Consider the following 18,175-nt stretch of genomic DNA (forward strand, 5'->3'; position numbering starts at 1 on the left):
AGTCAATTTCTCTCTTCTCTAAATACACACTGTAGTCATTTCCCAGGCTCTGATTTCCTCGTCTAACAGCCTAACAGTTTCATCTTGTTCCATGAGTATGCTTTAAAATAGACTGCTCATGAGATATGTCGTGAGTGTTCAAAGCCCTAGAGGGCTCTGGGTCACCTCAGTAGCACTTGTAGACTCCACGACCCCCTACATGTGGCAGAGATAAGCTTCAAAGCCTGATCCTTCCTATCAGAAGATGATGGCTTTCCCGCAAAGGCTCTCATTTTCAACCGAGGACAGGTTTTATACAACCAATGCCCTGGGTGTGGTGAATATCCCAAACCTGAAAAACTAGCTTCTTTCTGACACAGGTGGGCAGACTAAATACAGGGCTGCAACAGTTAATGGTTATAGAAAGCAAGGTTGAAAACCTTGGCAAAGCTCAGAACCAGCCACATGCTTAATTATTTCACCTTGACTTCATGCCAGCAACATGCAACCTTGTGACCATGTGGCTTGACTGGAGAGATTCCCCATCTTGGCAGAACTTCAAAGTCACTATCTGTGCTGAGTCCAGTAGGCTAGGTTTCAAATTCTCACCACCTTGGGGCTCATGACTACAGGGTATTATCTGGTAATGACCCTACCACCCACCCCCCAGTCACTGAAGATTACAAGTGGGAGGGGTTTGGGTAACCCTACCAGATGGCAATGTAGAGAAGAGAAGCATGGCCATGATGGGCCATGGTTGGAAAACCAGTGGCTAGGCTAAGATCTTTCAAAAGACTTACTGGCGAGTGTATCTCACTTACTTGTATGGTGTCTTCCTGAGGGACAAAGTCTGTTTCATATGCCTGCTTTGCTTCAATAGGCTGGTTTTCTCGTGGGAGGTCAGGCCAAGAAAAGCAATCTGAAAAAGAAGATTGGAAAGTACATGAAAAACATCACGACACTGTGGCTCCAACACTCTTGCCAGGCACTAGCAAATAGGACACTGGCAAATATTTAGTGCTTCCCCAGAGACAATAGCACTGAGCCTTCTAACCAAGGACCATAGCCAGGGCAAAGATTCAGCAGCTATAAATTGCACTCTTCCATATAAATCTAATAGCTGAGTTTTTTTTTTTTTTTTGGTCTGATTTTTATTAACCTTCAAGAAACACTGTGCATGGACTTAGAGCCATTAAATAATTGCTTTATTAATTCAAGCTGTGGCTTATGGCCATGGTTGAATTCTCAACACATTTAGCATGCAACTTTTGGCTGAATAAAACAATTTAAGGTCAGTATCTGTGCAATTATTTCAACTTGTTACTTAGTATCTCTTTGAAAAAGGGCAGAATAAAAAAGCAAATAATCTGAAGTGAAGAACATTAAAATCCATAAATTTGGAGAAGGGGAAGAAAGTAACTTAAAAGCCCCAAGTCATTAAAAACCACTACCATGCAATGGCTTATCTCAGCTGATCCTCAAAACAACTCAAGCACTAAATACCTTATCTGTAAAACAGAGATCATCACACTTTCCTGATCAGACAGTTCTAAAAACTGGAGATAGTGTATTTAAAATACTTAGCATGGAAACTTAGAGAAGTGAGTAACTGATCTGAGGCCACAGAGTTAGAAAGTGGCAGAGCTGTGGCTGAAACCTCAGTCAGTGAGAATAAAGTCCATGCTCCTAACCAGCTGCCTATACTCTCCGTTTGACTTGCTACAGTCAAAATCATGACACTTAGAGGAAATGAAAGATTTCAAATAACTGGATTGTTTTGTTAACTAAGGGCAATTCAGAAAACAACTTGGCTCTGAATCCTTGCTTTTGAAAATTATCCAAAACTTTGAGTTGTTTTTTTTTGCACAACAGAACAAAACACTGCCTGGTCCTGTGCCATCCTCACGATCGTTGCTATGTTTGAGCCGATTGTTGTAATCACTGTGTCGGTCCATCTTATGAAGGGTCTTCCTCTTTTTGGGAGACCCTCTACTTTACCAAGCATGATGTCCTTCTCCAGGAACTGATCCCTCCTGATAACATGTCCAAAGTAAGGGAGATGAAGTCTTGCTATTCTTGCTTCTAAGGAGCATTATGGTTATACTTCTTCCAAGACAAGTTTGTTCATTCTGCTGGCAGTCCAAGGTATATTCAATATTTTTCACCAACACCACAATTCAAATGCATCAATTCTTCTTCGGTCTTCTTTATTCATTGTCCAGCTTTCACACGTATATGAGGTGATGGCTTGGGTAGGTGCACCTTAGCCCTCAAGGTGACATCTTTGCTTTTTAACACTTTAAAGAGGTCTTTTGCAGCAGATTTGCCCAATGCAATGTGTCATTTGATTTCTTGACTGCTCTTCCATGGGTGCTGATTGTGGATCCAAGTAAAATGAAATTCTTGACAATTTCAATATTTTCTGTTTATCATGATGCTGCTTATTGGTCCAGTTGTAAAGATTTTTAAAGTACAGGAAACATATTAACCTTTCTTTAAAAATCAAGCATCTTATAGTCTCATGTACTTGTTCTAAGAGTCCAAATAGAATAAGGAATTAGAATTGGTGTCTTGGTCTTAGGTTCTACTTTTAACTCCATTTCTTAACTAGCCCTATGGTATTTAATATCACCTGGGCTTAGGTTTCTCATTCATACCACAGAAGCAGTACTTTGGCACTGTCTAGGCCTCAAATGCTCAGAGCCCTGGTGGTACAGGGGTAGGAGCTTGGCTGGTAACCAAAAGGTCGCAGTTCAAATCCACCAGCCACTCCTTGGAAACCCTATGCGGCAGTTCTACTCTGTCGTATAGGCTCGCTATGAGTTGGCATCAACTCGACAGCAATGGGTTTGGTTTTTGTGTTTTTTTAGGCCTCAAATGCTTGTGAGGAAATAGATGCACAAGTGTCTTGGAAAATGTAATGCATACATAAATATTAGGTATTAATAATCACTGATGCTAATATCCATTCTCACTGCCTGTCTGTGTCTGTCCATGTTAGAGCCAGAGGATGAATGTTTAGAAACCCCAGTTCAGTCAATATTATTAATTCAATTCCTTAGCATTTTTTTTCCTTTTCTTTTTGGAATTTTGGAATTGGTTACTTTTGAGTAAAAGTAGAACACATTTTTCTTTTGTTGAATAAAGCGTGAATTATTTGAGGTCTTATAGTAATCGGCTCATGCTGATCACCGTTGTCCATTCCGCGTGGACAGGCCACAGCAACAACGAGAATTAGGTTCGGCTCACAGCAGAAGGAATGCAGCAGGTGGAGACAGAAATCTGGCAGAAAGTTGAAGGTGGCTACTTACTCGGAGCTTGAACTTTCTAATTGCCATGACCTTCTCTGAAAGTGTAATTACCACGTTCACTGGTCAGTGTTGTATCCTTCATTTCTTTCCCACTCCCATCTATTTAAGCATTGCATAGCGATAAGGATAGCACACAGGGTTGGCAAAGTTGAGGGAAAATATTTACACGATGCTTTACAGTTTATACCATGCTTTCACACACCATAGAACTTAATTGTATGATGGAAAAAGCACTTGAATGGGACTGTCAGAAGATCTAAGGGACCAGTTTGGATTTTGTCACTCATTGAGTAGCCTTGAACAATTCACATCACCTTTCTGTACCTCTATCTGTAAAATAAAGAGATCAGATTAATAAACTCTTAGGTCTTTTCTGATTCTAAAAATTTATTATTCTAACTTTTAAACCATCCTGTGAGAGGAGACAGGTATTATTATCTCCATTTTACAGATAAGGAAACAAATTCAAGAGTGGTCAAAAGGCATGGGTATGCCCACACAGTAAGTGGCAGAAGTGGAACTACAATCTAAATCTTCTGACTTAAACTCAAGTCTTTCTACTTCACTCTATAGTTTACTAGAAGTTTTACTCAGAGGAACAGTGAGAGTATTAATTACCTGAAAAAGTTGATTTAGTAACAAAAATGTTGACCACGAGAAGTGGAAAACTGCCAATACGAAAATATACAAAATCCAAGGTGAACAGGCCACAATCTGATTGAGGTAGGTCCACAGTCCATCTTGTCTAAATGTTGTGGTGCAGTGATTAGACCAATCTGTGGATTCACGAAAAAAGAACCCATTTTTAAAAAAGACACCAAACTAATGATCATTCCCCAAGAAGATAAAATCATTGCAGTTCTATTCAAGGAGAACAGAGAGTAAGACATGATGGCACATATCAGACTCAATTCTAAGATTCTGTCTTCAAAGTGACAGCTCAACTACCAAAGATGAGAAAATGGTGCCACAATGTTAATTAAGGCTATGATAAACGCTGTATCTGTAGCTCATAGTGAAGGAATAAAAGTGAAAACGTTCCATAACACCTTCACTAGAATCAGCAGACTCAGCATAAAAATGCGTTGGCAAGAAGTTAATAGTTGAAGGACTTGACAATTGAAAACGATTATATTTAATAACAGACTTTTCCTATGTTTTAAATTTTTCCTTATTTATGCAATAGAAATATGAACTATAAGATCAGCTTAAATATCTGAAATAAAATCCCTTTCCTAGATAAATCTTCACCTCATCTGTATTGTGGCAAGTTATGGGCCTATTACAGGACTGAATATAATAAACTCTAGTGAGGGTTCAGATCAACAGGCCATTGCTGTGAGCACAAGAAATCCATTAAGCACCTAGATATTGTTGGTATCACAGCTCCTAGCACAACTCAAAAGCATGCAGAGAGCCAGCATGGGTGTACTTCCGCATGGGCACCGGAACTGGTCCTGCATAAGGAGGAAGGCCAGACTAGGGACTTTATGAGATAGACACCCCCAGGAAAAGAATGCAGACTGGGAGCATGTGTTCACAGCTCAGTTTCTCCCCAAGAACACCTACATGTCAGCTAAGAGGGGGCCTCACTTATGGACTTCATGACACTGAGCCTTAACCCATGCCACTGAGAGCAGCAGTCAGGAGAAGTGCAGGTAGGAAGCAGCAGAAACAAGGAACTAGACCTTCAAGATTATGTAAATCAAATGACTTTTACGGGCACTATGACCATGCATAAAAGGTGGATTCTTTTTGAAATGAGAATTCTGTAGATTTGCACCTTGAGGTTTCATAAATGCCTCCGACAATTTGGTAAGTAGTTTTAGACATTTTCCCAAAGTAGCCCTTAAGAGCTCCTGGAACAGGAAGAAAATGAGTCCACGACTTTACCATCAACTCGCTATTTTAGTCTTAAAAGTCTAGTTTCTTTTTGTTTTTGAGTCTCATTTGATTCCCAACCATCTTTCATGAATATATGCTAGAAGCATTCTCAGAGCAATCATCATAGAATAACAATCAAGGTAACAAGGCACATGAGACTCTCTCTAGAGCTTCTCATTAGGACAGCAAAGAAAGGCACATCCCATGCACCTGGTAACACAACAAAGAATATAATTTCCAACAGCAGGTGGAGGAAACAGTCGCTGAGCAGGAAAGCATATCTACCTTCTTTCAGCCTATGGATATCTACTGCTTCCTTTCTGGGAATTTTTCTGATAACATGGCATGACCTCACACTGAAGTTTTCATAGGACTGACAGCTGATTTAATATCAAAGATACAGCTGCAAGTGGCCATGCACGTTATCTATACAATACACCATTTTAACTGGTTCTAATGCATTCCTATCAGGTGGCCATTGGCTAATGACAAGCAGCTTGGTACTGTTCCAAGTCGATCTTTTTCATCTTTCAATAGCTCTGACAGTTACAAAGTTCTTCCAGATACTGATCTAAAATCATTCACCCTGTACCTTGTAGGATGCTGATCCTTTCTGAGTGTACTTTACCGTCCACCCTGAAAACAGACCTCACAAAAATTGAAATGGATGGAGGCTGTGCAGTGCCAGTAGTTGCTCCTGGAGCACATGAGGAAGGCGGTACCCAGCAGGCTGTAGCAGCAGGAGCATTGATGGTAAACAAAGGAGGTGAGAAGACAGGGAGACGTCATTAAAGAAATGGAGCACAAGTTCATTTTTCTTGTCTGTGCAACAGTGATAAATAACACTATGCCCTCATTCAGTATAAAGAAATATTTTTAAAATATAAATGGAATTAAAGTAACAAAATATGCTCAGCTAGCCTACACATTTATAAGTGAATATAAGATAAGGTTGTTCCTGAGACAGAAAACACAACATAAAAATTGGTTCAGGGCCAGAGAAGAAATAACAAGAAAGAGGCAATGCATGTAACAAAACAGTAACTTGGAAAGGCTGAATGTGATGAAAAATTGCTTCTGTCTTTATCAATACAATCTTATGCTGGACATAGACACCCAACAAAGGTGACTATTTTTAGGGAAGAGAGAGACGAGGGGAGAGACAAGAGTGGTGTAAAGTCTGGCTCCGCTCCTCTGGGATCAAGTCCAAGACACAAGCTGGTCCACGGACCAACTTAAAACAGTTTTCCAGGAATATGCCTTACTGTCAGTCCTTAAAAGGGCAGCTCTCTCAACAGAAAGAAGAACGGTCAAAAAAATCTTTTATTTCTTACACCACAGGGCATAACCTAAGAGCTTTTAAAATTCTAATGCTCAGGATCACTGGTAGCCTTTGCCAAGAACTGAGCTCTGGGGTCACAACCTTGTGGCAGTTAGACCCATTTGAGATGGTGACAGTTATGTGTAGCTACAAAAGCATTCCCGAGTGATCAGAGACACCCAAGATCTCAGGTGGGAAAGAGGCTGACAAGCGCTGAAGCCCTCTTTGTGCCTATGGCAGGGCAAGATAGAACCCATTTCACATAGATGTTAAGTGACAATCCTGAAAATGAAGCCAACAACAAAACACAACTTGTAATATTGGATGTTTCTTAGGAGGGGATCTGGGAAGCTGGGAGACAAGTGTAGGAGGAAATCTCTTGCAAAAACTAAACAGAATTTAAACTAGAGAGAACCAGAGTGAGAGAGAGAAGAAAGTGGAGGACGAAAAAAGGAGGATGCTGGGCTTGGGATGCTAAAGGAAATAGAAAAAATGTAGGAAAATAAAACTTTCCTAACATCTTCTTGAATTACTGTATATTTTAGCTCAAGCAACAAATTAGTATTTACTGGCAAAAATCTGAGACCCGAGCATGAATGTAACAGAAGGGCGGATGGAAACAGATTAGAAGTGAAGCCTCTGTCTCTAGAGCCAAATTCTCCCAAAGCCTTCAAAATAAGCAAATAATGGACAGCTACACAAATTAGGAGGCCCTACGTGGTACAAAGAAACCCTGGTGGCATAGTGGCTAAGTGCTACAGCTGCTAACCAAAAGGTCGGCAGTTCGAATCCGCCAGGTGCTCCTTGGAAACTCTACGGGGCAGTTCTACTCTGTCCTATAGGGTCACTATGAGTTGGAATGGACTCGACGGCAGTGGGTTTTTTGGTTTAGGTGGTGCAAACGGTTAAGTGCTTGAGTACTAGCCCAAAGGCTGGCATTTCAAACCCACCCAGAAGGGCCTTGGAAGACAGGCCTATTGATCTGCTTCTGAAAAGTCTCAGCCTTGAAAACCCTACGCAGCATGGTTCTACTCTGCACACAAGGAGCTGCCATGAGTCAGCATCAACTCAAAGGCAACTAACAACAACAACAAAGTCTTAAAAAAAAAAAAACCTAAAAGTGCTATAGGTTTTTCTAGTTAGAAAGCCCATTCCAAGTTCTGAAACGCGTGTAAAGACAGAGTCAGGTAATTCTTAAGCACTAACCAAAATCCTTCCTGTTTCAATTTAAACCCTGTTCTCAGTCAATCACAGCTGCCTCAGAACAGATGGCTGTCATTTCCTATATGAGACCCCTAGACTCTCCTTTAAACTGCCACTGAGAATTTATTTCTCTTCTCAGGGCCACAAAATAAGCAGTCTAATGTTTTCTTCCAAGTTATTATTTCCAACCTTTCAATGGTTGTTATGGTTTTCCCATCAATTCTTTCTACACTGCCACTTGATTTTTATCACACGGGTGTGCCTGCAGTGCTTTGCTCCTCAATTACTCTGACTACCAACCCCATCCATGACCTTCTGTTTTTGTTTTCTGTTTTAATTGCTTATCACTTTCTTGCTTTGTACTTGAGCAGCTGATTTTCCTTCCTTTCACTAGGGAATAACCTGCACTTGTTTTAAATGAATTTCTATTTGTGACCTCTTCTCAAATGTTATCACTTTTAGAGCACAATCTCTTCCAAAGGACTGAGAACTAACCTCTTCTAGCATTTCTTGCAGCTTCCCAATGCTGAGAGTCTTAGAGGCATCCACTTCGTTTTTATTAAGGGCATGGTTTACAGTCACCTGGCCAGAATGTGACATATGAGGGTTTACAAGGAAAGGCAGTAGTGGGTGTGGGTCCACGGTGCTTGTTGTAAGAAAAATTATACTTACAGACAAAAGATTCATATATAGTCCAGTCACATACCACGGAAAGGAAAAATAAGAAGAATATGTAATAGTGATGGTTGCCAAAGCCTAAATCAAAAAGAAAAAAAAAAAAAACACAATGTTTCCTATAATGATTTTCCAGATTAATACCACATTAACCATTTTCTGTCAAAAGCTTTCACCACGTAAAACAGAAATCAGGCTGTTCTGCATTTAAATAACACTAATCAAAACAAAACAAATACAGTTCTGGTATGTCATAGTCAAATGTCCATGTTAACTGAACTCATATTAATTTATTATTTACCTAAAAGAAGATACTTTTTAAAAAAGAACAAACTTTATTAAGCAAAATAGCTCTACACCGAACTATATTGGGTTGGATGGAGAGGAGAAGGCAGGATTTTGGGCAAATCAACCTGTCTCTTTCTCCTTCCATGTAACATGTTTATACAATTACTGAACACCAAATATTGACTTCATTAGGGCATCAGAGAAAATGAACCTAAGGAGCTAGATATGTTGCAGGGACTGTAGCAAAAGAAGGGCAACTGAAATCTGAGAAGGAGCTACAGAAGTGAGGAATGGGTGAAGGTGCACGCCTACTCTGATATGTACTGCCTTCTTGATGCTGGCCATGGGAGGCTCTCATGCTAATGACACAAAAGCTCCTCAGATGCCACCTCATGTTCCTACCTTCTCCCGAGGCAGGAAAGCCCAGCAGAAGGAGCAATACTTATTGCATCAGGAGACACAGATTTAAGGGTTACTAGCTGTGCAATTTTTGGTAAGTCCCAACTTCTCTGACTCAGTGTTCTTACTTTAATATAGGGATAATGCCACTTCTGTCTATTTGAGAGGTCTGTGGGAACCAAAAGGATGATGTGTGAGAAAACACTGTGTTAAATGGAGTGGTACCAATGTATAAGATCATTAGTTTTCTATTGCCATTTGGGGCTGCCTGCCATAATGCCAACCATCTAATCTTTATGGCGGGATGGGGTCCACACAGCTTGGCACCCCAGGAACCATCTACCCACCTGTTCCCTAGGAGAAGCAGAAAATGTCAAAATGCACCAAGGAAACCTGACTGAGCTAAGACAGCCCCTGTTCGTCAGATTAGAAAAGTATATCCTCTCCTGAGGATCCACGATCACAGCCCCTGTGAAGTTTCTCATAAAAAATCACTGGCTTCTACCACCATAGTTCAGAGGAAGCCCAGGGGATACGGATCAAGACAAGGATTATTCCCTAGATGGAAGGCAATCTCCACAACTCGGCCATCTCTGGTTTTAGCTCCTAGCTGAACCTTAAAGGAGGCAAGCAGAGAAGGTTAAGGTGGACAAGCCCTAAAAATATGGGAAAAGCATGGCATTTGGAGTAGAAGACTGATACTTATAAGTGACCTGAAACAAATAATTTCACCTTTTCAGCTCTAAAATGGAAATAGTAATACCAATTTTACAGGTGTGCTGTGATGATCAAATGGGATACTACACATGAAAGTGCCCTATAAACTCTAAAGTACCATACAAATGATGATAATTATTATCATCAACCTTGACAAGCATTTTCCATAAGTCTTACACTACAGAGACGATTCTCTGACAAGGAAGAGCTACAAAATAGACCCCTTGGATGCCTTTCCCCTTTTTCCATGAGTCACACACCTAAGTAAACATATGCTTAACTTCATGGTGGAAAGTGAAACATTAAGTCTCTCACCTATGCACCGTCCAGTCCACAGGCAATGCTGATCATATCGAGCCACACAGGAGTCGCATACGTGGCAATGGAGTGACCTTAATGGCTTCCGTATCTAAGTGGGCAATTGAGAGAGGCCTAAGCAAAATTCCATGTCTCAAAGTGGTAACAAATCACTAGCAAAATTTTAACCCTAAGTGATGAAGACAGTAGCACAAATTATCCCAATTAGATGATCAACTCATATACAGGTTCTGGAACGCCTTATGAATATTTATTTCTATATGTCTATTAGGAGCCCTGGTGGTACAATGGGTAAGAGGTTGGTTGCTAACCAAAAGGTTCTGCAGTTCGAATCTACCAGTCACTCCTTAGAAACACTATGGGGTAGTTTCCCTCTATTCTATAGGGTCACTATGAATTGGAATTGACTCAATGGTAACGGGTTTGATGTTTTGTTTTATTTTGATTAGGACATCAATAAGTGAGACCTGAATTCTAAGGCATATCCACACTAAGGGGAAATGAGGCAGTACCATACAACAGGAGCACTGCACTGGGAAAAAGTGAACCTGAGTCCCAGGTCTGGCTCTGCCAATAATTTCAGGAAGTAACCTCCTCCATCTAGGCCTTGATTCATCAATTACAAAATAAGCAATTTTCTCTAAATGATTTCTAGGGTCATCACGAGCCTCTGACTTGAGGTTACTTCCAAAACATGCTTCATGACAGTAAAAACCAAACCAAACACACTATGGATAATTCATAAAGAGATTTAACCATAGGGAACTTAAAAAGTTTATAAACATCATTCTTCCCCATGTTCAAGGCGGAAAATCATTCTTATGGTATTTCAAAATTCCCCACTGTTGTCGAGTCAATTACGATTCATAGCGACCCTACAGGACAGAGCAGAGCTGCCCCATAGAGTTTCCAAGGAGCGCCTGGTGAATTCGAACTGCCGACCTCTTGGTTAGCAGCCATAGTACTTAACCGCTATGCCACCAGGGTTTCCAACTTCAAAATTAGAACCTGATAAAAACAAAAATGCATAAATAAACCACAAAGATTTGACAAATGCTTACATGTACAATGTTACCAAGAATTTGCTTCTACTGTGGAAAAAAATCAGTAATAATACAGAAAAGACTCACTCACAAGACATGATGTACAAAATGTTCTGAAGTCCAGACAGCCAGTTTCTGCGAGGGTGGCGATATTCTGAAAGACATGAAGTTTGACCATATGACTGCACTTTATTGGGTAAAGTATTATGCATGGTTATATACCATTAGTACAGCTCTCTGTCTCCACACTGAGGTAGCTGGAAAAGCAACTTAGAATACTTGCCACCAAATCATTCTGTGCTTAAAATAATGTGACCTTTCAAGGCCGCATCTTCAACCACAGCCAATAAATTACAATGCACAAAAATTATAAAACCACCCTTTCCCTTTAGGAGTGGCAATCACCTCCCAGTTCACTTCCCAATCTGCGAGAGAAAAAGAAACACACACACACTCATTAAAAAAGGAACAAAAACCACCAGCATATATCAAAACCGATGGTTATAAGCACTAACGGTTGAGCCTCTTCCTTCCCCAGGAACCCTGGCTTTAGGTAACAAAGAAGATGATACTCTCCCCAACTTCCAAACACTCGAAAGCAATGGAAAACAAACCACGTCATCTGACAACTTCACATTTGAGGGTCATCTTCTCAGTCAGTAAGGAGGACCTCCCCCTGACCTACTTACTCTCCATATATTAAATGGGGGAATTTAAGTTAAATTGTCATTATTTAAATGTTATCATGAAGCAGTAGGAGACCATATCCACTAACAGAAATTACTCTTGGTGGGATATTACCTTAATAGAAGATAAAACTTTATAAAAATAAATGAAGAGTGTAACAGTGGAGAAACCTCATTTTTGTTGACATTATCCCACACTTGTGGAGCATCTATTAAGGTAATCGGGCCTTGAAGATGGGGCCACGACAAAATCAAACATGGCTCCTGACCCTGTGAAGCTTACAAACCCTCCTATTTAAAAAACATCAATAGAATTATAAAGAAAGCTCACCTTGTTCCTTTCTTCTTCAGAAGACTTTGTGAAGCCTGGATCAGTTGCCCAAGTCTTGTAGAAAAAGTAGAGGAAGGCTACTATGCTGAGAATGAAAGTGAAGTAGAAAGGGGTGCCTGCTAAATGTTAAGGCCAAGTTAAGAAACATACTAAACTTCCATTAAGCCTTCCATTAAGCATAGCACGATCATGATGTAAGCAAAATTCATCATTGGTGTCTAAGAATCTTCCTTCTCTGCATTCTATTCCCATATCCCCGGGCATACACACACCACGGCTCCAAGCCTGGTCCCATTCTATGTTCTAATTCCACAGGAATGTGTTCCTTGTTGGCTAATAAGAAAGTCCTCCTCATTATTGGAAACCGATATTAAGTATTGAATAGTCGCAATTTGCGAGAAGCATTCTGAAAACTGAAAAATATTCAAGAGCCAAATAAATTAATCCCTTGTGGTGTACCTGTGGTTATCCTGTGAATATCTGGAAAAATATTTTCTGATAATTTTGACTAAATCATCTACAGAAACAAACCTCTTGGTTCAGAAATTACAACTAAAACAATTTCCCAATACCTTAGATAAATGATTGCAAAAACTTCCTACTGGAAAGTTTAGTAACTAATCCTTATAATTTTATCAGGCTGAGTTAGTTTAGAAATAAACAAAAGGAACCGCTCTCCTTGCAAGTAATTACAAATCAAGAAGTATTTGGAAAAGGCAGATATTATGGATAAATTAAGATAAAAAGTGTTTCAAGGATAAACATTAGCTGCTTTGAAATGTTTTTAAAGTGGTACAAGTTCTTTTTCAAAAAGTAAAATTTTGCTGCAGGTAAAGACAAGTGAATGTACAACAATGTTAAACCAGTTGTTCTTGCCCAATTTAAATCCTTCTTGACACAATGAGAAGAAGCTACTAATTGAGCTTCTGAATAAAGCCACCAGTGAGCTACTTCGAAGCTCTCTTGTGCCAAACTCTGAAGTAGATACGGTGGTCATAAAATACTCTAAACCCTTGCTATTCAAAGTGTGGTCCATGGACCCATAGCATCAACATCTCCTGGGAGCTTGTTAGAAAGGCTGACTTTATGCCCTACCCTCCACCTACAGAATCAGGCTCTCCATTTTTTCCCCAAAAAACCCTTATCAACACATGTAACAAGTTGTCAAAAACACACTGCATATTAAGCTGTGACCTGACTGATATCTGGGCTCCTATTCTGAATAATATACAAAATGAAAATAAAATAAGTAAAATAAATAATAAAAATAAAATCCAAGAAGAGTCATTGGATCCTCTCTCTCCAAATAAACTAGATTGCCCCATTCCTTGCTTTTGCGTTCTTACTTGTGGGGTTCGGTCTTTGACCTAAAATGCTCCCCGTTTTCCCCCATCTAGTGCTGACTCTTTTAGGATGTTCAAGGCCTAACCTACACTCTCCCCTACCCTTGTAAGTCTTTTCTGATCCCCTACAGAGAAGGATCCTCTCCCTTCTGTGAGCTCAGAGTGTTTTTTCTATGGCACTTAGAATTATTTGTAGCCAAGTCAGCCTCCCCAGTTAGTTTGTGACCCTTTTCCAGTTAAGTCTCTCAATATGAAGCTAAAATTTGCCATTCTGTAACTTTGACTAACTGGTTTTCATTCTTTAGATTCTTTGGAGCTACACTATACGTGGCCTACAGAGCTACACTACATCAACTTATTCTTCCATTTGTTCAATGAATGTTTATTGAGTGCTCATTACATACAGAGCTTAGGCTCCCAAGTGATAGCATTCCAAATACTTGAAATTGGAAGGCAGTGATCATGCCTCCAGAATAAGCAACAGCAATACTGTTCCTCACATGACACGTTTCCTGGCCATGTTCCCCTGTATATGCTTTTGCTTGTCTTCTTTTCTAAAAGAATAGAATTGAAAGCAAAGCAGATGCATCCAGGTCCGTACTGACCGGTGGGACAGTGAGACGGCTGTTCTACTGTTTCCCTTTGCCTGGACATGCAAATCCTCACACTATTTGAGAACACACTGGCTTCCCTGAAAGCTGCATCACTGCCCACACTGGCTTTATCCAAAGTTCCTGGTTCTTTTTCACCTGACCTGAAGATATGTCGTATCTCATCATTACATGCACTTGTACAGCTGATTCTCTGAAATCAAGCTAAGGACTTTACATGTATTTATCTCTCTTAAACTCAGCTAGTTATAGCCCGTACCAAACATGTAACATTCAGCGGTTACCATTTGTTTTCATCTTACCACCATCATCAGTAAAGTCTTATTCCCTTTCATTCAATTTCCCCCCTCATAAAAGCCAAATACATTGCTTGCTGAATATATAACAGGCATCAAAAGAAACTGACTGTAGGAGAAGGAGCCAACCTAGAGTTGCCCTTAAAATTAGTTTCAACATGCAGGCTCCTGTACAGATTTTTTCTTAAGGGTAATTAATAATAATTACGTACTAATAATAAAATTAGAAAATACCCAATGATCTGCTCCTGGAAAGATTACAGCCTAGGAAACCCTATGAGGCAGTACTAGTCTGTCCTACAAGGGTCACTCTGAGTCAGAATTGACTCGACAGCATGCAACGACGACGACAATAAAATAGGTATTATTTATAGAATACCAATCATGAAACAGGGACTGTGGTCAGCACTTTGTACACAGTGTAGCATAATAACCCTTGTAGCCGCCCCATGAGCACGGTACTGTTACCCCCAATTTATAGAAAAACTGAGACTCAGTGAATTTAAATAATTTGCCCAACAGTATACAACTAGCAAGAAAAAGACCTAAAACTCAAACCCATTCTGTCTGGTTACAAAGCCTATACTCATTCCACGGTGCCCCAGGCTTCTTCCCATAACAGACCAGGCAGCTGTGGGAGCAGGTCTTAGCAGCCCGATAGAAGCCTAGACTAAGGGCCTAGGAAGGAAACAGAGGACAGTTCTAACAGCATTTCCAGCTCAGCTTGAAAACATTTATCTGAGGGTGAAGTATGCCACCTACTGACTCACATGCCCTCACGAGCAGCAGGTTCCACTGTGTGCCTGGATCAAACGGCTTTATGTTGTACGCGCAAGTAAAACATTCCACCTGTCAACTTCAGCATCTTAAGATTCTACCGGGCAATGGAAGTCAGTTCTTCTGATGCAATAGCATCTTCACAAATATTTCAGTTTCTAGGTTATCTTTTATCCAGTTAAACTCAACTGGATACTTAATTCTGTAACTGAGGTTTTCAAACCACAATGGAAATAAATTTTTGTCAATTTTGATTCTGCAAATTTGAAATAGCTCAAATATAAAAGTGACCTCACTTTATGTGCAAAATGGGAAATAATATGAATTTGCTCAAATTTTTAAAAATTCACCAAGAAACAGAATTTAAAAAATCTGTTTACTGCTACACAGGTTGGTATACCAAAATGCCAGCCACTCCATCTCAGTATTGTGTCAATTATCCTAGAATTTACAAGTCTTGGGATTTCTGCAAGCAATTTTGGTGTGTACTATACTCATGACTTAATAATGTATTTTTATATCATCTAATGATATCATCCAAGCCATCACTAAGTGGTGGTACTAAGGCTAGAGCTTAAAAAACTACACCAAAATCAATAATTGTGAGACAAAAGTTAGATGTGATAAAATCTTTTGAAAAAGCCAAATGCCCTCTGAGGCACACTGTGCTATTAGAAATCTGCAAAAATATTAGATAATCCTCAAAATAAAAAGCAGTATTAAAGCAAAAACATGCTATAATGGATTGTATATTTATGCACTCTGAGAACCCATGGAAACCCTGGCGGCGTAGTGGTTAAGTGCTACGGCTGCTAACCCAAGGGTCGGCAGTTCGTAATCTGCCAGGTGTTCCTTGGAAACTCTACAGGGCAGTTCTACTCTGTCCTATAGGGTCACTATGAGTTGGAATCGACTTGACGGCACTGGGTTTGGTTTTTTTTGGTTTTGAGAACTCATATGCCCCCCTACTTTATATTAATTCGTATAAAAAAATTATTGAATTAAATGAGTTTATGCATCACTCTCACAAATACTTCTTCCTTCTTTTCAAAAATGACATTACCAGAAAGAGAAATAACATAAAGTTAAAGGAATGTGCTTAAAAGTACATTTCTTTCCACCTCATTCATTCTTGCCCTACAGTATAGGCAAAACAAACAAAAAAGCCAAACTTGTTGCTCTCGAGTCGATTCCGACTCATAGCAACCCTATAGGACAGAGTAGAACTGCCTCACAGGGTTTCCAAGACGCAGTTGGTAGATTCAAACTGTTGACCTTTTGGTTAGCAGCTGAGCTCTTAACCACTACACCACCAGGGCTCCAAACTATACACAAAGCAAGGCAATAATGGTCTCCCAGAATCCTTGGGAGAGGAAAGTGGAACCTAGAAAGAGGTGAGAAGATCAAAAATGGCCTCCCACCTAACATGAGCTACAAATGGCTATAAGTTAAGAAGTAATCCCCCTCCCTCTTCTAGGTGACTGGGCTTGGCCAATCCTAGGAGCACAACACATTTCTAAGCTGGGCTTGGGCCTGGGCCCTGATCCTCAAGTGATAAAACTATTCCTTAGATAAGATCTTTAAACTATGGGCTGTCATTCATGAGTAGGTCATAAAAGCAGTTAAGTGTGTTGTGATTGGCATTTTCAAAAAAGGAAAGATAAAATAAATGAAATAAAATAAAAAAATAACATACAGAGTACACATTACGGGTATTGTTTTCTGAAACTTTTGTTTCACATGTTTAGGGTGGCAATGTAAATTTATTTCTACTGTGGATAGCTTCAAAAAGGTTTGAGGATCACTGCCTTAGATAAAACCACTGTCTCTGAGATGTTGATGAGGAAGAAGCCCCATTTCCCCCAATGTCCTCCCCTACAGGCCATCTTTGTATCCAGAAGATTTATTAATCAGCTGTAACTACTGACCAACTTAAATGAGCCATCTGACCTTGAAGAGAATCTCATGGCAATCACACAAATTTTTATGGATCCAAGTCCAACAATAACTCATTCTACTATTCCCCTCCTATGAGTCAGAAATACAGAACACCTTCTGTTTCCATAGTGTGCTCTGAGATTATTTCCAGAAAGGAGATTTTCAGCATCAACCATCTTCAACCAGAATCATTAATACAGACTTGAGTTACATTCCCTTGCTCTCCTCCATATCTAAATTCTTAGCAAAGGCATTATTAATTTTTAAAGGCAAAGTGAGATATGCAACTATATTTAAACTGAAAGGATATGAGGAAAGAATAAGATGAACCAAGTCGTAAATATCCAAAAAATGGAACCTAGCAGAAAGACTGTTGGTAAGTATACAAGGCTCTTGTATCCGACCAGCAACCTAGAAGAAAAGGGATAAACATAAAGTATTAGTGAAAACAAGTATGATTCATATTAATTTTAGTTCTAATTTCCCCCAAGCACTAACAGTAACAATAACAATCGCTTTTACTTATGAAGTGCTTACTATGTGCCACTTCTCTCTTGGTAATGGAGTTCTGCGCCATCGACCCCATTTTACACAGGAGAAAAGTGAAGAACAACGACTAAAGAAGTGTTATGTTCTAGTTCTTAAGTCTAGCTTATGCGTTCTCTCATTCCCAATAATGTAATATATATGTTAATGAACTCTTTGCACTTCTATTCAGGTATATATTTGCATTTTTTAAATTTTTTTTGACATTTGACATTTACAAATACTCCAAAATGCAAAAATTTAAAAACTTGGAAATTCGCCTTCACATTTAACAAGCTTTCTTCCAGAGGCTGGTAGTGTATTTATGATACATATGGGTGCACATGATCTTAAGCACTTTCATCCTGCAACCAGCTTGAGAAGTAGACACTATCATGAAAAGATAGGTAAAGTCCTAAACGCAACACTGGTCGTCAGAACACTAAAAATTTTCACTTGTATAATAAGCAACTTGAAAGTCCGTATGTAACTTACTCAAAATGTTTACTACTGTCGCTTCTTTTGAAAAA

At 39.6% G+C, this 18,175-nt stretch overlaps 1 protein-coding gene across 6 annotated transcripts in view; it reads right to left on the reverse strand.

The window, feature by feature from the left end:
- Window positions 1–18,175, reverse strand: part of ZDHHC13 (zinc finger DHHC-type palmitoyltransferase 13) — a 42,424-nt gene that overhangs the window by 2,977 nt on the left and 21,272 nt on the right. For 2 of the 6 annotated variants that reach the window (XM_064288353.1, XM_064288351.1), the window contains 7 exons: window positions 17,429–17,531; window positions 12,156–12,278; window positions 11,230–11,292; window positions 10,093–10,186; window positions 8,371–8,454; window positions 3,909–4,066; window positions 801–898 (listed from right to left, as the gene is read on the reverse strand). In XM_064288353.1, coding sequence (XP_064144423.1) covers window positions 801–898; window positions 3,909–4,066; window positions 8,371–8,454; window positions 10,093–10,186; window positions 11,230–11,292; window positions 12,156–12,278; window positions 17,429–17,531 — 723 coding nt within the window. Of the gene's footprint in view, window positions 1–800; window positions 899–3,492; window positions 3,621–3,908; window positions 4,067–8,193; window positions 8,281–8,370; window positions 8,455–10,092; window positions 10,187–11,229; window positions 11,293–12,155; window positions 12,279–17,428; window positions 17,532–18,175 lie in introns of those variants that run through there. The other 4 variants (XR_010322452.1, XM_010592189.3, XR_010322453.1 and 1 more) reach the window with 4 other exon arrangements.

The sequence above is a fragment of the Loxodonta africana genome, chromosome 7 (genome assembly GCF_030014295.1).
Source record: "Loxodonta africana isolate mLoxAfr1 chromosome 7, mLoxAfr1.hap2, whole genome shotgun sequence".
In the NCBI taxonomy this organism is placed as follows: domain Eukaryota; kingdom Metazoa; phylum Chordata; class Mammalia; order Proboscidea; family Elephantidae; genus Loxodonta; species Loxodonta africana.